This window comes from Dunckerocampus dactyliophorus, chromosome 4 (genome assembly GCF_027744805.1).
Source record: "Dunckerocampus dactyliophorus isolate RoL2022-P2 chromosome 4, RoL_Ddac_1.1, whole genome shotgun sequence".
In the NCBI taxonomy this organism is placed as follows: domain Eukaryota; kingdom Metazoa; phylum Chordata; class Actinopteri; order Syngnathiformes; family Syngnathidae; genus Dunckerocampus; species Dunckerocampus dactyliophorus.
In genome coordinates, this window is record NC_072822.1 from 26,504,222 (window position 1) to 26,522,489 (window position 18,268).

The 18,268-nt window shown below is 43.3% G+C and overlaps 1 protein-coding gene across 4 annotated transcripts in view; it reads right to left on the minus strand.

Annotated features, from left to right (window-relative positions):
• zmat4a (zinc finger, matrin-type 4a) overlaps positions 1 to 18,268 on the minus strand; it is a 106,228-nt gene that overhangs the window by 5,097 nt on the left and 82,863 nt on the right. For 3 of the 4 annotated variants that reach the window (XM_054772743.1, XM_054772745.1, XM_054772741.1), the window contains one exon: positions 1,895 to 8,979. The exons of the other annotated variant lie outside the window; for it this stretch is intronic. In XM_054772743.1, the coding sequence (XP_054628718.1) occupies positions 8,952 to 8,979 (28 nt within the window). In that variant the 3' untranslated portion in view covers positions 1,895 to 8,951. Of the gene's footprint in view, positions 1 to 1,894; positions 8,980 to 18,268 lie in introns of those variants that run through there. 4 annotated transcript variants of the gene reach the window in all.

Here is an 18,268-nt window from a genome sequence, read left to right on the forward strand (position 1 = left end):
ATGACCTCCTGTGTTTCTAATGGAGGAGATAGAGCTTTTTTCTTTATTAGCTTTTAGTTGGTTAGCTAAGTATTTTCCAGGTTTATTGCCAAGCTCAAACTTTGAACTGAATTTTCTTATCGGTAATTTCTTTTGCTGTCTCCCAGAGAATACTGGCCGAGATACCAGGTTGGTCATTAAAGTCTAAAAACATTGTCCACTCTCTCTCAAAGTATTTTAGGAAGTCTGAGTCTTTTGGTAATGACGAGCATACAAATACACTACTGGAAGCGCTGCATCTAAGAGGCAACCTAAAAATGAAGATAATAGACAGCTGGGGTTTTTCTATGCATGCTTTCTTTGTGGATCTTCTTCTTGGAGGTGGAGCACATCTTTTCCACCATTGTTGCTGCAATGTTGCTGCAGTACACCTGCAAAAAGATTAATACCCTGGAGCTGCTATTGCAATAAATAAATCAAGCTAGAAAGAGAGAAACAACATCTTCCCTGTTGCATTTTGGTTTCAGTTAATAATTGAAGACGTTTTTGCTACATTTTGTTTTCACATTAATAAATCAAGGGCTTGTCCTATTAGAGTGTTTGTCTTACTTATTGCCTTGGGTCTTCTAGTGAGAGAAGCCCGTGACCATGAACTGAAATACTCAATTTATAACCCCCTGATAAAAACGTGGGAGTCTTTGCACTTTTCAAACTACCATAAATATTGAATGCAGAGCACAAATGTAAGTATGGTGACTGTAGAAAAAGCTTGTGGTGTAAGTACGTGTTTCAATTTCACTCTGTGTTTTCATGATGCACTCTTCATCACAACAAGCAATCTGGGTAGGTGGGTGGGTGAGTTATTTGCACTGCAGAATTGTGAGTGTTTTTAGAAACTGGATGGATGAAGCCATCTAGCCAGTAAGGTGTGCATATGCTCTTGTAGCTTTGTACAATAATGGATGCGCTATTGCAATACACACAAGCATTGTTTTCTAGTGGCAGAAAGCTGTTTAACGGAGAGAGCTAGTCAGTGCAGACTTTTATGTACAGACCCTTTAATGTGCTATTTTCTCTCTCCCTCTATCTCTACTCCCTGTCCATCTACTGTATTCTAAATCCAATCAAGTATGGGATTTGAGGCCTGCAAAATCCCAAGTGTTTGGCAAATTAATTTCAAAAAGTGATTAGTCATACTTACTACTTACATTCCAAACAAATTTAATTGAACTAGTAATGGAATTGCTCCTTCATAAACATAAATAGTTAGCTGGAAAAGTCATTCCGGTAATCCCTCTTTTATCGTGGTTAATTGGTTCCAGTGAAGTCAATTTCCGTGAATTTCCATATTTATAAATGAAATGCATTTGTAGTTTAGAGCATGGAAAACCTGTTTATGACCTTCTAAATACGTTGTTTAACATCATTAGAGCCATCTAGACATGAAATAACACCCCTTTAGTCACCTTTACACTCCTATTACCAAATAGGAGTGTGCTGCAATAAATGTGTTCTGCAAGTGTGGAAGACAGGAAGTGGGAGGTTCAGAGTTAAGTTTTAGCTTGGAGTGGATTACGGCCACAACAGTAGCCCATGTTATTATTATTATTATTACACTGCTATTAATATACAGTATTGTGCCTTAATTCAAACCTGCAATAAAAGCATGTTGTTAAGGTGATCAAGCCAGGTGCTTGTGTGTCTCACTGAACATTACAGTAACATGACTGACACCTGGTGACCAGTGTAGAATACTACATATCTTCACAACTCTGAATGCATCTTCTGAATGCTTTAAACTGTATATTTATTTCGGTATTTGTCCATTTTCAGCTATTAAGATGTCGTCATCCATAGGACTTTTTTTTACAAACATATTTATACTTGAAGTCAAGAACACAGACAAATATCATCATCAAACATTATTGGAATATTACAGAATTTGCAAAATGTTTTCTTTCTACACAAAAGGTCTTTTTCTCTCAAATATTGTACACAAATCTGTTTTAGTGAGCACTCTTTTGCACCTCACAGGTGCTGAATATCAAGATGCTGAGTAGACAGCATGATTACTGCACAGGTGTGCCTTCGACTGGCCACAATACAAGGCCATTTTTATTTGCACACTTGTGGTGTGTGTTTGCCAAGTTCACCAAAACGCTGAGGTCATTAAAAAGGGTCGGAATTCAGTTTACATAGTGTGTTTTATTGATTTATTTTGGAATTTCTGAGACACAATAAAGCACATAACCCGAAGCACAAGGGGGCTAGGGGAAGGGAGATGTGGACAGCCAGCGATCAGAGGACAATGACAATCCAAAGCAATTATTCTGGCTTTGAACGAGCAAAGCAAATCAGTTGAGTTTTTTTCAACTTGCAACAACAAATCACACATGCACTTCTTATTTGCAATAGAAAAACACATTTCTATAAAGTTTAGTTCATATTACCAACAATAGTCTCTCACTTGTGAATTTTTCCCCCACCTTAAAAATTCAACTTAAATCATTTCAATTTCATTTTTTTGCTAAATAAAACGCTTTAACAGTCGAGTCAACGCTACATTTTGATCCCACACAGCTCTGCAGCTGATTCAGCACCTAAGACGCCCGCAGAACACAGCGCATCCGCAAAGTATTCACTTTTTCCACATTTTTTCATGTTAAAAGCCTTATGCAAAATTGATTAATTTCATGTTTTTCCTTAACATTCTACACACAGTACCCCATAATGACAACGTGAAAATATTTTTTGGGGGGTGAAAATATCACATGTACATACAGTATTCACAGCCTTTGTGGTGAAACTGAAACTTGAGCTTCGGTGCTTCCTGTTCCAACTGATCATCCTTGAGATCTACAGCTTCATCGGAGTCCACCTGTTGTAAATTCAGTTCATTGGACATGATTTGGAAAGGCACACACCGGTCTACATGAGGTCCCACGGTTGACAGTGCATGTCAGAGCACGTACAAGCATGAAGTCAAAGCAATTGTCTGGAGACCTCCGAGACAGGAGTGTTTCCAGACACAAATCTGGGGAAGAGTACACAAACATTTCTGCTGCTTTCAAGGTCCCAAGAAGATCTGGCTGGCTTGAGTGAAACAGGGAGAAGGGCCTTAGTCAGGGAGGTGACCAAGAACCCGATGGTCCAGCTCTTTGTGGAGAGAGGAGAACCATCCAGAAGGACAACCATCTCTGTAGCAATCATGCCTCTTTGGCATCTTGCTCCCGCAAGTCACTTATTTTGAAAGTCTGAAGTCTTTAATCTCAAATCTCGAGTCACGTCTCAAGTAAAGACATGCAAGTCCAAGTCAAGATAAGTCAGGTCGAGTCAATTCCAAAGTCATAGGCTTGAAATTCTTGAGTCCTTACAAGTCAGAAGCATAGTTTAGTGTGATTTTAACAATGCAGCAATCTATTCAATTTGACAAATACAATGAATGCATTTTGAATTGTTATATATTTTTTAAATTAAAATAAAACCAGTGTGACACAGAAATATAGTCCACACATTCGTTGTTTGTTCTTAAACGTGATTGGATGTTAATAGATGCATTCAGTGAGGTAGATTCAAATGGAAAATATGAAAATGGGGACACATTTTGCTTAACAAAAGTCAAGTCATCAGACTAAAGTCTGAGTTAAGTCCCAAATCAGTGTTGTCAAAGTTCAAGTTTTAAATCTCTGGTGTCAAGTCGATTCCAAAGTCATCAAAATTGTGACTTGAGTCTGATTCGAGTCCAATTCGCGTACCTCCAGTCCACACCTCTGCTGTATGGTACAGTGACCAGACAGAAGCCACTCCCTTAAAACATAAGTGATTTATTACTTTTTTTTTTTTTACAGGATTTTCAAACATTTTTAAAAATAGTTTTTTCATGTTAACATTAAGGGATGTGGTGTGTAGAATTTTTAGGAAAAAAATTAATTTATTCCATTTTGGAATAAAACTGTAACATAACATATGTGGAAAAAGTGAAGCGCTGTGAATATTTTCCAGATGTCTTGTCAATCATTCATAGCAGAGGTTTTCAAAGTGTGGCACATTGAGCCGCCAACCCAGAGAAACCAAAATGGTTGGGGCCTCCTTCTCACCCCCACACTCTCTTTACTCTCTCACTAAACTTACTAAAAAAATAAAAAAAAATCTATCCATTTTGCCTTTTCACTGAAGTTAGTTAGCTTAGCAGGTTTGAATTAAAATTGTTTGAAGATAAACCGTATACAGGTGGTCATAGGGTGGCCATATTTGGATTCGCGAAAACTAAGTATGCCCCTCTCTGTATGGATGGAAAATTGTTACCTCGGTTAATGTCCGCTCCGGTTAGCACATTTTACAGTTAATATCCAAAATATTCGGCGTGCGTTCGCCGCTTGTTTAGCATCCAAAATAGCTTCCGCTTTATTTACGCCGCATTCTTGGATCACACACCAAAGACGAAATGTCGTGATACTAGCACCTGATCGCGCAATGTGTTATGGTCCACGGGCGGCTTTTTAGACCAACCGCGTTTGTTTTTATCAGATTTGCTGCACTAGAGAGACGACGTAACAAAATACCTGGATCGCACAAAATACAAAGGCAATGGACTGTACTGAGACAAGACCTCTGAATTTTATGGCTTAAAGAGAAGACCGTTGTCATTTCAGAGGCACGGCTCAGAGGTGGCTCCGTCATCGTCTGCAGTGCACACACACATACATGCATACACATCTCCGCTTCCCGTGTAACAGTTTATCGTTTCTGCCTGCCTCATTTTACGTCCATAACACTCATTTCTGGTTCCAACAACAAAACATAAGCATTCTAACTTACCGTAGCATGTTCGCGGCAGGGAGTCAAACATAGCACACGCATCTTCGACGGCGCACTGCCCCTATATTAAACGGCAAAGTACATGTTCATTGGTTCTAGAATGTTGATATTTAGTTTGATATGTTTTTGATATTTTTGCAAATTGTGCTTGCAGCGGAATATGTTTATTTTGTTAATTGATGGTTTTGTGTTTTTTTTTCTCAACAAAACTAGGTAAAAGTGATGTTCAGTTGTCCATTCGTTATTTGTAATTGTCTCTGCCTCTGTTTCTGCATGTAAAACTAGAATTATTGTCTATAAAATGTGTTTCGTGTTAACATTTTTGGATGTCCGAACGGATTAATTGGATTTACGTACATTATTTTCAATGGGAAAATTTGCTTTGGTTAGAGTCTGTTTTGGTTTGAGTTGGACCTTCTGGAACGGATTAATGACGTTAACCAAGGCACCACTGTATTACCAAAGAACATTAGAGGAACCTGCGGTGAAATGCTTGTAAAGTTTTGGAATGTAGCCAATTTTTTCTGGAAATATGCCTTCTAAAGTCTCAAAACTTGGTCATTTCAACTGCTGTTGTGCATGACATCCCAAATTTATGAGAATTCAACTCTGCAAGTGTCAGAGGATTAACTTTTGCTTTTTCTTTTTGGCAACACTAGTTTAAAAAGCTACAATGTGCCCCAATGCTAGTCAATGTAATGGCCCAATGAAAACCAGGACATTTCCATCAATTTCTAATAAAGAAAAACAAACAAAAACAGGACAGCCAGGACGGGACACATCGTTTGGTCACACTTGGTTACGAATGAGTTACGTTCTGAGATTGTGATGTAAGTTGAGTTTTGGTGCAAGTTAGATCTCATACATATATAGATGTCACTCACACTGTACACAGAACATAAGGAGGACAGAATATACAGAATTGGAACAATTAAAACGTTAATTCCTTTAACATGATCAAGGATATGATCTTTATCCTTGATGATGGTCACGACAGTTGAACAGTTCAAACCAAAAGTGCGGCCAACATTAGTGGCTGCTTCTCCTCTCTTGGGAGCTTTGTATGATGTTCATTTTCCCTTCCATGGTGATGGCTTTTCTTTTCCTTGGCACATTTCCACATTTCCATGCTTGGGAGGCATAATGAAGTGCAAAAAGTGAACTAATAAGCGATGTTATCGACTCCATGTAGCTGTGAATGAGTCACACGCTGTGTTCATTTGTGTTGTGTGACACTGGTTCTCTTGCGAGTCGAGTATTTATGGACCATAATGATGCTTTTTATTAATTTATGGGAACACGCAATTAAACGGAATCACAGAATGCCATAACCACAGGACTATCTGTAATTTTGTACAAAGTAGGGATGCACGATATATATTTTTTCAAGCCGATACCGATAACTTCCTGCTTCACAAGAACGATATTGCTAACTTTTTATATCTACTATTTTTTTTACATTTAGATTTAACTAGTTTGTGCACACCTAGAGATAAGAACGACTCAAACAAATTTGGATTTGAAGAACTGTACTTGTAGATTTGTCCTAAAACATGCCACATATCATGACATCAGGACCATTTACAAAAAAATAACAAGGAGCGGCCACTCAGAAGTACAAATTGTGGCTCGGGATGGTTTGCCGAAGGGGGCCCGGTGTCTTCAACGATGGCGGAGGGCGGCGCGGCGATGGGAGAAGGCCCCGGGCCTTTCTTTGCGACTGGCTTTAGGGCAACTTGTTTTGCAGCGCGGGCATCTTTCCAGGCACCATCATGGTGATGCTGCCCTTTTGGGTGGCTGGTGGGGTTTGGTGTGTTGAGGGTCGATGTTTTTTTCTCTCTCGTCGCACAGTGTTTGCGGAGGCAGGGGGGATGTGTTTACAGTACGTCACATGTAGGAGAAAAGGAGCACTTGATTTGCACATGCCCATCTACAGCACAGCACAGCACAGGCAATCTCACATCATTGGAGCGTTTTTTAAATGATTGGTTATCACAGCTGTGTTATCTGATTTATCGGTATGAAGTCATAATTCTTCAAACGCGATTGATTTATTGTGCACCCCTCGTACAAATGCTTTATTTATTTGTTCGTTTCTCTAGTTGCTGCACCTCCCCTGAAGTCCTATGGTTCCTCTGAGGGGAGGCCGGCCTTACACTTTGAAATCCGCTGATTTATACTGCAAAATTAATTCCATAATAGTTTATCATCTTCACAACGTGTTTAATCAAATTCTGTAACATGACATGTAAGAGACACCACTGCTACATGAGCATATATGTAAACATACAGTATACAGTATATGCCGGATTACTCTTTAAAACACTCCATAACATCAAGATTATTTTGTGATACCTCCAATAGTTCCATCCACTCGACATTTTTACCAATTTATTCTACAATTATCTGTAGTGGAATGAGATCCAACCAGCAAGTCACAGCAGCACCCACGTTCACTACTTCTCCCTGAGATGAAGACCACACAAAACTGAAGTCGTCCTCCCAGAGGAATTATTTGGGGGCTGGTAAACATTGATCACAGACAGAACAACAAAAATCTTCTTGGATGAAGTCATTTTGTTTCCTAATTTCAGTAAAACACACAGTTTGTGACCTGCACAATAATAGAGTACATAAACCCACAAACCTGGCTACCATTGTAGGAGCACTGAGCACTGACTTTATATTTGAGCTACAGTAATCCCTGGCACTTCACGCTTCTGATTTCGCAGCTTCACTCTATCACGGTTTTTCAAAAATATATTCATTAATAAATCATGCTCTTGCGTGGTTGAATACGACCTGTTATTAGTAAAAAACCCCCGCATATTTAAGCAAATTGTACGTATTTTTTGTCTACATGAAGCATTTTCAAGCATGAAAATGTCTAAATGAAGTAGTACACAAATATAAGGCATTCAGAAGATCTGTTCTAAGATGTTGTGATATGTAGTATTCTGCACTGGTCACTAGGTGTCAGTAATGAGAGACACACAAGCACCAGACTTGATCACTGGAACAACAGGCTTTTATTGCAGGTTTGAATGATCTCACAACAGGCACAATAATCCCTAACACGGGCTACTGTTGCTGCTGTAATACACAACAAGCTAAAACTCAACTCTGAACCCCCAACGTCACTTCCTGTCCGCCCCCCCCCACACAGTTACCCTAGCACCCGAAAACATTTACAGCAACACACGAGCATAAGTCTTATTTATGTCTTAAATGGCTTATTTACTTTTATTATATTGAGTAATGCAGTGTAAAGGTGACTATAGGGGTGTTATTTCATTTCTAGAGGGCTCTAATGATGTTAAAACTGTATTTAGAAAGTTGTAAACAGGTTTTCCATGCTGTCACTATGACAATTTACAAATCAGGAATCCTACTTCGCGGATATTGACGTATCACGGTCGGGTCTGGAAGCAGTTGACCGCGATAAACTAGGGATTACTGTATACTCAAAAAAAATATGAACGCAACCGCTCCCATCTTTCATGAGCTGAATTCAACGATGTAAAACTTTTTCTACGTACAACAAAAGGCCTGTTTCTCTGTTGTCCCGATCACAATCCACAGATCTGAGGGACCTAAAGTCTCTATGTTTTGTACAACAATTCACACAAATAGTCCAACCAATGTCGTTATTGCCATTTAATGCAAATAAACATACACTTTCTTAAAATTCCAAATACATATTTATATTTAAGGAATAAAAACATAGGACGGTTTATTTTCAAGTCATAGATGCACCTTTGTAATGCAGACAGGACATGATAATTCATTCCATTGTCATTTATTTGAACTCAGTTGAACTGCCGAGGGAAAAGGAACATAGTATGGAACTGCAGTGGCCAGCCGTGCAAAGATAATCTTTCCACTGCTATGTACTGTGTAGTGCTCTCTCTCTCTCTCTCTCTGTCTCTCTCTCTCAGGTCACACAGTTGATGCAGTGCTACAGTAGGAAAGACAAAGAAACACTTTCCTCCATTTTCCAGGCCAGGTCAGGCCAGTCATGATGGTGAAAGACAGAAGAGAGAGAAAATCAAGACAGCTCGCAGAGCAGAAGCAGAGCAGAGAGAAAAAAGCAGGGCAAGCTGACCGCAGCTTGTCTGACATCAATCCAGTTGCTTTGTCTGTGCGTCTCACGCTCACTGGACACATATCTGATTCTTCAGACTGTTGGAGAGAAAGAGAATGCTGGATGAGTAAGATATTCTTTGGCCAAAACTCTCCTGCTAGCTTGACATTGACGTTCCGCTCTGATTTTGGTGACATATGAAATTACTGGATTACATCAGGGGTGTCCACAGTGCAGCCCTGGCGCCTTTTGCGGCACGTGACTGTTTTTTTTTTTGGCCTGCGGCACATTCTAAAAATATGATTTAACAAAAAAAAAATAAAGAAAAAAAAATGGAAAAACAGCAATTACAATGAATAAAAAAATAAAATAAAAATGTATTTAAAAGAATGAGGTCAAAACATTAAGAGAAGAAAGTTGTAATCTAACAAGAAAGTAGTCATTTTACGAGAATAACGTAATATTATGACAAAACAATTATGTTTAGTGGCATAAAGTTCAAATATCAAAAACAACATTGTGTCACGCCTGGCGTAGACACTAGTTTTACATTTTGGGTACAGGTTATTATTTGTGGCTTATTTCCTTTCCCTTGTTCATTTTCTGCTTTTGTGTCATCACACAGACCCAGGTGATCTCTAGTTGGGCGGAGCTACAGAACAGGCACAGCTGTGCCTCATTGTCGGTCACTCCTTTTTTAAGCTCACCTGTGGCGACTGGATGGCACTCGGTGATTCCTCGTGGCAGAACCTCCAAGCCAAGATCCGTGCTGCTGCCGTCGGCCATCCAGTCCCGCCTGGTTTTTCCTCACGGCTTTGTGGTAGCTCCGCCTGACCAGCTTTGGTATATTTTTCAGTTACAGTATATCTTATTCCATTTTTCCGCGATGCCCTTTTCTTTTCCGTGGCATCGTAGTTTTTTGTTCCTGAGCTGTTTACACCAGTATTAAAGACTCTTTCTCTCATAACTCGTGTACGCCTCTGCATACTGGGATCCAGACAACTGTCATACAAACCCTCACAGAATCACCGAGTCAATAAGTATGGATCCCGCAGAGGAGAGTCAGGTCCAGATGGCTCTTCGGGCTCATGTCCAGCGCATTAGTGCCCACGAGCAAACGTTGAGTGACTTGACCACGCTGGTGCGCGAGCTGCACGCAAGTATCACGGGAGCCCCGCAGACAGCGGCTGCTGAACCAACGCAGCCCGCAGCAGCAAGCGATACACTTGCTGTATCCTCCCATTTCGCTTTCCGTGAGCCCAGCATTCCACACCCAGCAAGGTATGGCGGCGACTTTGGCCAGTGTCAGCTCTTCATACACCAGTGCTCCTTGATCTTCGCCCAACAGCCCCACACGTACGCCACGGACTCCTCTAAAGTGGCATATATGCTCAGCTTGCTCTCCGGTCGTGCCGCCAGTTGGGCCATGGCGATGTGCGAAAGCAAACCGGAACTGTGCTCCAGCTTACCTCTCTTCACGGCAGAATTCCGGAGTGTGTTTGATCACCCCGTAAGGGAACGCGAGGCTGGCGGCCGCCTCCTTACCATACGTCAAGGCGCCGCGTCCGTGGCGGATCACTCAATCTCCTTCCGGATCTTGGCAGCAGAAAGCGGCTGGAATGAGAAGGCTCTGCGGTGTGTCTACCTGGCCAGTCTCAACGCTCGCCTCCAGGATGAATTGGCCGCTCGGGATGAGACCCGCTCCTTGGAGGATCTCATCTCACTCTCCATCCGCCTCGACAACCGCCTGCGGGAGCGCAGCGCACAGCGGAAGGCGGAGCCTCTTCCACCACCCCGGCTTGATTCGGCTCCACAGCTTGGTCTTCGTTCGAACCCGCTGCTTCCACCCTCCAGCGCCGGAACGCCACTAGAAGACGCCGAGGGGGTGGTGCCCATGCAACTCGGAGGTAGTCGTCTGTCGGCGGCGGAGAGGAGCCGTCGCCGAAGGTTGCACCTATGCCTCTACTGCGGGGAGGCGGGCCACAACATCGCAACCTGCCCAGCCCGGCCCACAAGACGTCGTTCGTCGTCCACTGGGGATACGCCTAGGGGAGGAGGACCCCTCCCTCTCACTCAGGCCTCGGCTTCGTCATCCATGGTGGGACGTCTCCAAATAGAAGGTACTCTTTCTTGGCCGGGGGGAACGTGTCCTGTACGGGCACTTATTGACTCGGGGGCTGATGAAAATTTTATTGATTGTGGACTGATTAATTCTATGAATATTCCAGTTTCTAAGATGGATAATGTTAAGAATGTCCGTTCTCTTGATGGGCGCCACCTGGCGAGTATTTCCCACCAGACACACGCGGTCTCGTTGCTGCTTGCGGGTAACCACCACGAGGTAATTAAGTTTTTTGTTATTCCGTCTCGTTCAGCCCCGTTGGTGCTTGGGTTGCCCTGGCTGCAGCGGCATAATCCTACTATAGATTGGTCTATTCTTAAAATTTCTAATTGGTCCACCTTTTGTCATAGTCATTGTCTCCGGGCTGCCTCTTCCCCTGTCAGTGCTGTTAAACCTTCCACCTGTACTCCTCCCGATATGTCATCTGTACCCAGAGAATACCATCATATTAGTGAGGTTTTTTGCAAGATCAAAGCATTTTCTCTTCCCCCCCATCGTCCATACGACTGCGCCATTGATTTGTTGCCGGGATCTCCTCTCCCCTCCTCCCGTTTGTACAATATTTCACAACCTGAACAACATGCACTGGAGGAATATATCTCATCCTCCCTGGCTGCGGGTCATATCCGTCCTTCTTCCTCTCCGCTTGCAGCTGGGTTCTTCTTCGTTAAAAAGAAAGACGGTACTCTACGTCCGTGTATAGATTTCCGCGCCCTCAATAAAATTACGGTCCGTAATAAATATCCTCTGCCCCTCATCGATTCCGCTTTTACGCCGCTTCATGACGCGGTCATATTTACTAAGCTCGACCTACGCAATGCCTATCATTTGGTGCGGGTACGGAGAGGGGATGAATGGAAGACTGCCTTCAACACACCGTTAGGGCATTTTGAGTATTGCGTCATGCCCTTCGGTCTCACTAATGCTCCTGCGGTGTTTCAGTGTCTGATCAATGACGTTCTTCGTGATATGATCGGCCGGTTCGTGTTTGTTTATTTAGACGACATCCTTATTTTTTCTCGTTCCACGCAACAACACAGGCAGCACGTCAGTATAGTCCTTCAAAGACTGCTAGAGAATAAGTTGTACGTTAAACCCCAGAAGTGTACTTTTCACATGTCTTCGGTGTCGTTTTTGGGTTTCATTGTGGAAAAAGGGCAACTCAGACCTGACCCAGCCAAGATCCAGGCTGTGGCCCTCTGGCCCATTCCTACATCAAGGAAGCTGTTGCAGAGGTTCCTGGGTTTTGCCAATTTTTACCGGCGTTTTATACGGGATTTCAGCAAGGTGGCGGAACCTCTGAATAAGCTCACATCATCTAAAGTTCCCTTTTGTTGGTCGCTGGAGGCAGACCGAGCCTTTCGGCGCCTTAAACATTTTTTTATTTCCGCTCCGGTGCTTGTTCATCCTAACCCTACTCTCCCCTTTTTTGTTGAGGTAGATGCATCTGACACCGGAGTCGGGGCCGTGCTCTCCCAGCGGTCCACAGCGGATCAGAAACTGCACCCCTGTGCCTTTTTCTCTCGACGCCTCTCACCAGCAGAGAGGAATTATGACATTGGCAACCGAGAACTTCTGGCAGTCATACTCGCTCTCCAAGAGTGGAGACATTGGCTGGAGGGGGCGGCTCACCCCTTTGTGATTTACACGGACCATCGTAACCTCTCCTACATCCGTTCTGCCCAGCGCCTTAACCCTCGCCAAGCGCGGTGGGCCCTCTTCCTCACGAGGTTTGATTTTTGCATCACGTTCCGCCCTGGTTCCCTCAATGGCAAACCTGATGCATTATCCAGGATGTATTCCCCGGCAGTGGAGGAGCCGAAGTCAGAGACTATCCTCCCCCAGTCTCGGATTCTGGGGGCCCTGCGGTGGGAGATCGAGAGACGGGTGGCAGAAGCCTCCAAGGATTCTCCTCCTCAAAGTGGTTGTCCGCCTGGCCGCCTCTTTGTCCCAAGACCCCTTCGCTCAGAGGTCCTGGTCTGGGCTCATTGCTCTAAGATCGCTTGTCACCCAGGGGCCCGACGTACGGCGTTTCTTGTCGCTCAACGTTTTTGGTGGCCAACCCTTCATGCGGACACCAAGAGCTTTGTGGCGGCTTGCTACAACTGTGCACGAGGCAAGTCGTCCCATCAGGCGCCAGCAGGACTGCTCCACCCCCTCCCTATCCCGTCTCGCCCTTGGTCTCACATCTCTTTGGATTTTGTCACCGGTCTGCCCTCCTCAAGAGGATTCACTGTTATACTCACTATTGTGGATAGATTTTCCAAGTTCACACACTTCATACCCCTCCGCAAGCTCCCTTCCTCCATAGAGACAGCCAAGTTACTCATTCAGCATGTGGTGCGCCTTCACGGCATCCCTCAGGACGTGGTGTCGGACAGGGGCCCTCAATTTTCCTCTGCCACATGGAAAGCCTTTTGCAAGTCTCTGGGTGCATCTGCAAGTTTATCATCTGGCTACCATCCCCAATCCAACGGACAATCGGAGCGCGCCAACCAGGACTTGGGGGCAGCACTGAGGTGTGTGTGCCAGCAGCGTCCTTCTTCGTGGTCCACGTATCTCCCATGGGTAGAGTACGCCCACAACACCCTCATTTGTTCTGCGACAGGCCTTTCCCCCTTTCATGTGGTGCACGGCTTTCAGCCCCCCATTTTTCCCTCCCAAGAGGCCGATTGCACTGTACCCTCGCTGGCCGCATTCCTTCGCCGTGCCCATCGCGTCTGGCGCAGTACCAGGGCCGCTCTATCCCGTACGGCCAAGCGTAATCAGAGGCTCGCCAACCGCCACCGCAAACCAGCCCCCACCTACAAGCCCGGCCAGAAGGTATGGCTGTCATCTCGGGATGTCTCCCTGGCAGGAGAGACTAAGAAGCTAGCGCCCAGATTTATTGGTCCCTATGAGGTAGAGCGGATGATCAATCCGGTGACGGCTCGCCTAAAACTTCCCCCTTCTCTCAAGATTCATCCGGTCCACCATGTTTCCCGTCTGAAGCCAGTGGTCTCCAGTACTCTGAGCCCCCCATTGGCGACCCCCCCACCTCCCCGGCTTGTGGATGGTCATCTTGCCTACACCGTCAAGGAGATCCTGGACGCCAGGAGACGAGGCAGGGGTGTGCAGTTTCTGGTGGACTGGGAGGGTTATGGTCCCGAAGACCGTTCATGGATATCCCGGCCGCTTATTCTCGACAATAACCTCATTTCTGATTTTTACCGTAGGTTCCCAGACAAACCAGGTGGTCCACCAGGGGGCGTCCATTGAATGAGGGGGGGGAATACTGTCACGCCTGGCGTAGACACTAGTTTTACATTTTGGGTACAGGTTATTATTTGTGGCTTATTTCCTTTCCCTTGTTCATTTTCTGCTTTTGTGTCATCACACAGACCCAGGTGATCTCTAGTTGGGCGGAGCTACAGAACAGGCACAGCTGTGCCTCATTGTCGGTCACTCCTTTTTTAAGCTCACCTGTGGCGACTGGATGGCACTCGGTGATTCCTCGTGGCAGAACCTCCAAGCCAAGATCCGTGCTGCTGCCGTCGGCCATCCAGTCCCGCCTGGTTTTTCCTCACGGCTTTGTGGTAGCTCCGCCTGACCAGCTTTGGTATATTTTTCAGTTACAGTATATCTTATTCCATTTTTCCGCGATGCCCTTTTCTTTTCCGTGGCATCGTAGTTTTTTGTTCCTGAGCTGTTTACACCAGTATTAAAGACTCTTTCTCTCATAACTCGTGTACGCCTCTGCATACTGGGATCCAGACAACTGTCATACAAACCCTCACACATTGTTTTATAAAGCTGTAATACTATGAGAAACAAACGAGAAAAACAATGAATAAAGTCGACATTTTTGGAAAATGAGGTTGCTGGAAAAAAAGTTTGAATGTTATGAGAATAAAGTCAGAATTACGGGAAAAAAATATGTAAGAACTGAAGTTGAAATAGTTGGAAAATAAAAAAAAAAAACTAAGAAAAAAATGTAATTTGAAGAGAATCCAAAAAATATTGAGAGAAAAAACTGACATTGTAACAAGAAAAAAAGTGAATAAATTATATTATGAGGAAAAACATTGTCATTTTTGTAGCATAGAGTTGCAATATTAAACAAAAAATATGTTATTTTTTTACAAGCCATAATATAATAAAAAATAAGCAATATTTGTTGTCATTTTTGGGACAATTACTTTGGAGAAAAAGTCATTCATATGGGAATAAAGTCAGAATATTACGAGAAAATCTACAAAGATTATTTAACAAGGAAGTTTATGTATTTGGAAAATGGCGGAAAAAGAGCAAAACCCGAAGTTCATACTAATAATACCCTTTTTCACCTACAGTATATCACAAAGCTGAGTATCCTTTCATTTTTAGTATGTGGCACTCTGTTTGGCCACCCTGGTTTACATTCAGCTCCAGAACCCTCTTCTTCTCTCTTCACTTGCCATTGTTTACTCACAACACAATCCAGGTTTAAACCCTAAATGTGCCTCACACGCTTATTGAATGATAATGCTTCCATCGCCAAACAAACTTTTTGTCTCACAGTACACAGCTTTGATGCGTTCGAGGACCGCCGAACAAAGTGGGAAACCTCAATGGTTGTGGGAAAAACATTAGTGAAGCATAAAGACATAAACATGAACAATTTGTGGGCTTCTAACAGTGGTACATGTGTGCTGTACATTTCACCTGTATTATCACGTATTTATAAATTACTACCAAATTAGAGTGAATGAGAAAAAAATCCAATTTTTTGAGAAAAAAACCCCCAATAAACTTTTGAACAAAATTCTGCAAATTTGCAGGGGAAAATGTACTGGCTAGTGGTGCACTGTAGTGATGGGAATCCCGATTCTTTTTACTCGTATCACTCACTGAAGTGTATCGGGTACTCGATTCACTCGTCGTAGTACACATGAGCAGCAACTCCCAAGAGAGTCCATAAAATTCGAGTTTTCGTCAAGTACTCTCCAGTCTTCGTCGAGCACCCGTGAGTTGGGGAAACTCGCAGTCTGCGCGAGTGAATCCTTGGTTTTGTCGAGTCTGTGGTGCACCACGGACAGGAAGGGGAAAGGAGAGTTGATTTGCGGCAAGGAGCAGATCTACTGCGTTCACATTTACAGTTAGAGTAACAGTTACACAATTTGGTTAACTGGTTTCGTTTTTAATGTAGCTAGCGGTAGCAGGGGTGAGTTGGTCCACAAGTTAATGGAGACCCGTTAACCAGTGAGTTCCGTTTCAGAAAACTACTCAAGCCCACTCTATCAAAAACGGCCATTAGGTTAAGTGGCATTAAAATGACATGTTCTCCAAAAGGATGTCGCTAAAACTCTTTAGCAGTGCTGACTTTCTGACCCCGATTTCTTTGAACCCCGAGATACTCGCGTCCTGGAGTCCCTGTGTTATTGTCCACAATGGTCCAGCACACCTCACTGATTGCGTGCCCATGCTGGAGCCATTCAATCCCGCTTGCAGCTTTAATTGCCAGTGGATTTGTAATCGTGTGTTATGGGAGTAACATGAATCCTACGCATCAAACTGCCAGTAGATCTGTGCAGCAGAGTAGAAGAAGAACCACAACTTTGAATGTGGACCAGGTTTTTATTCCACAGTGACAGGACTGACAAGACAAAAGTATCTGACCACACACACCATGCCAAGATGATGACATTACTAACCGTACGTATTATACATTGTATTTTATATATTGTATACAGAGGATCCCGCAGGTGTGATTCATTTTATGTAAAAAAAACAGAATTTTCTCAAAAAAATAGAGCGTTTTTTTCTCGTAGAACACAGATCTCATTCACCATGAGTTAGTAATAATTTATAAATGCATAATAAAACAGGTAAAATGTACTGCATACATGCATCACCGTTTACACGTTCATGCCAGGAATTATGTTTCACGGATAATGTTTTTTCGTCAAGCGATGAGATTTCGCACTCCGTCTGGCGGTCCTTCAATGTGTGCTGTGAGACGCAAAAGTTTTCTCAGCAAGTGGTTTGAAAAATGGTTTGCCCCCTTCCTGATTTGTTGTTTTTTCGTAAGTTTGTCACACTTAAATGTTTCAGATCATCAAACTAATTTAAACATTAGTCAACGACAACACCACTGAACACAAACTGCAGTTTTTAAATCAAACTTTTTATGATGAAGGGAGAAAAAAAGTCCAAACCTCCATGGCCCTGTGTGAAAAGTAGGTAGGTAATAATTCATTACCATAATTCATAATAAAAGGCTTGATTTAAAAAGTGCAGTTTGTGTTCAGTTGTGTTGTGACTGTATATACAGTAGGATACTGGATCATCAGAGCAGATAAAGGTTATAGCATCTGTGTTAACATGAATTAAGTAAATGACCTACAAGACCAGTGGACTTGATGTGGGCGACTTGGGTGAGGTTGGTCAGGCTGGTTGTGAAGCAAGTGTTGGCTTGGGGGTGTCGCGTGTGGTTTGAATTCCGTGTGAGCGCCTGCTTAAGGTCTGCGCATGTTTATGTGTATGAATGTATGTATGTATGTATGTGTGTGTGTGTGTGTGTGTGTGTGACAGAGACACAGCAAGAGCAGATGTGCATTGAAACCCCGTGGCTCAAACAAGCAGTGCATGCATGCGTGGCTGCAGCACGGAGCTGTTAAACGGCATGTCACGTCTTCCGATGCCAGCATCCCCAAGGATGTGTGCAACGATAAACTGCCTCTCAGGAACAATTCATTCCTGGACAAACATCAATTAAATGACACAAATTGTTTGCTGAACACTTGAGGATTTACATATTTCTTTCAGTTGTTCCATGTTAAATTAACGCCCCGTGGGGCACCGGGGGAATCATTTAGGATTAGAAGATCAAATACTGTGGATCCTTAGCGTAAGTCCTGGATAGTGTATGTTTTGGTAAAGATAGAACATCTAAACCCAGGTTTAGCCTTGGTTTGTGTACATTTTTTGGTTACCGTACAATGCGGCAAATGTCTTCTCGTATTATTAATACACTGCGTGAGTCCTGCTGTGTTCTTAGTGTATTTTTTACCGGGAGTCAGCGACATCGCCCGTCTATGATGTCATCAACGGTTGACGCTGTACTTCTTTGCTGACAAAAACAGTTGCGCCACAAGTCTCCGGTTTTCTTTTGATCACGGCTACAAAATTAACCCAAAATGGAGCTAAAGCAAGTTGAAAGAGCATTTTGATAAAGAAGGTGAGAAACACTGTTGAATTCAAGAAATAGCTCAGAGCAAACAAGAAGGCGGTGTCTCCGGTGATCT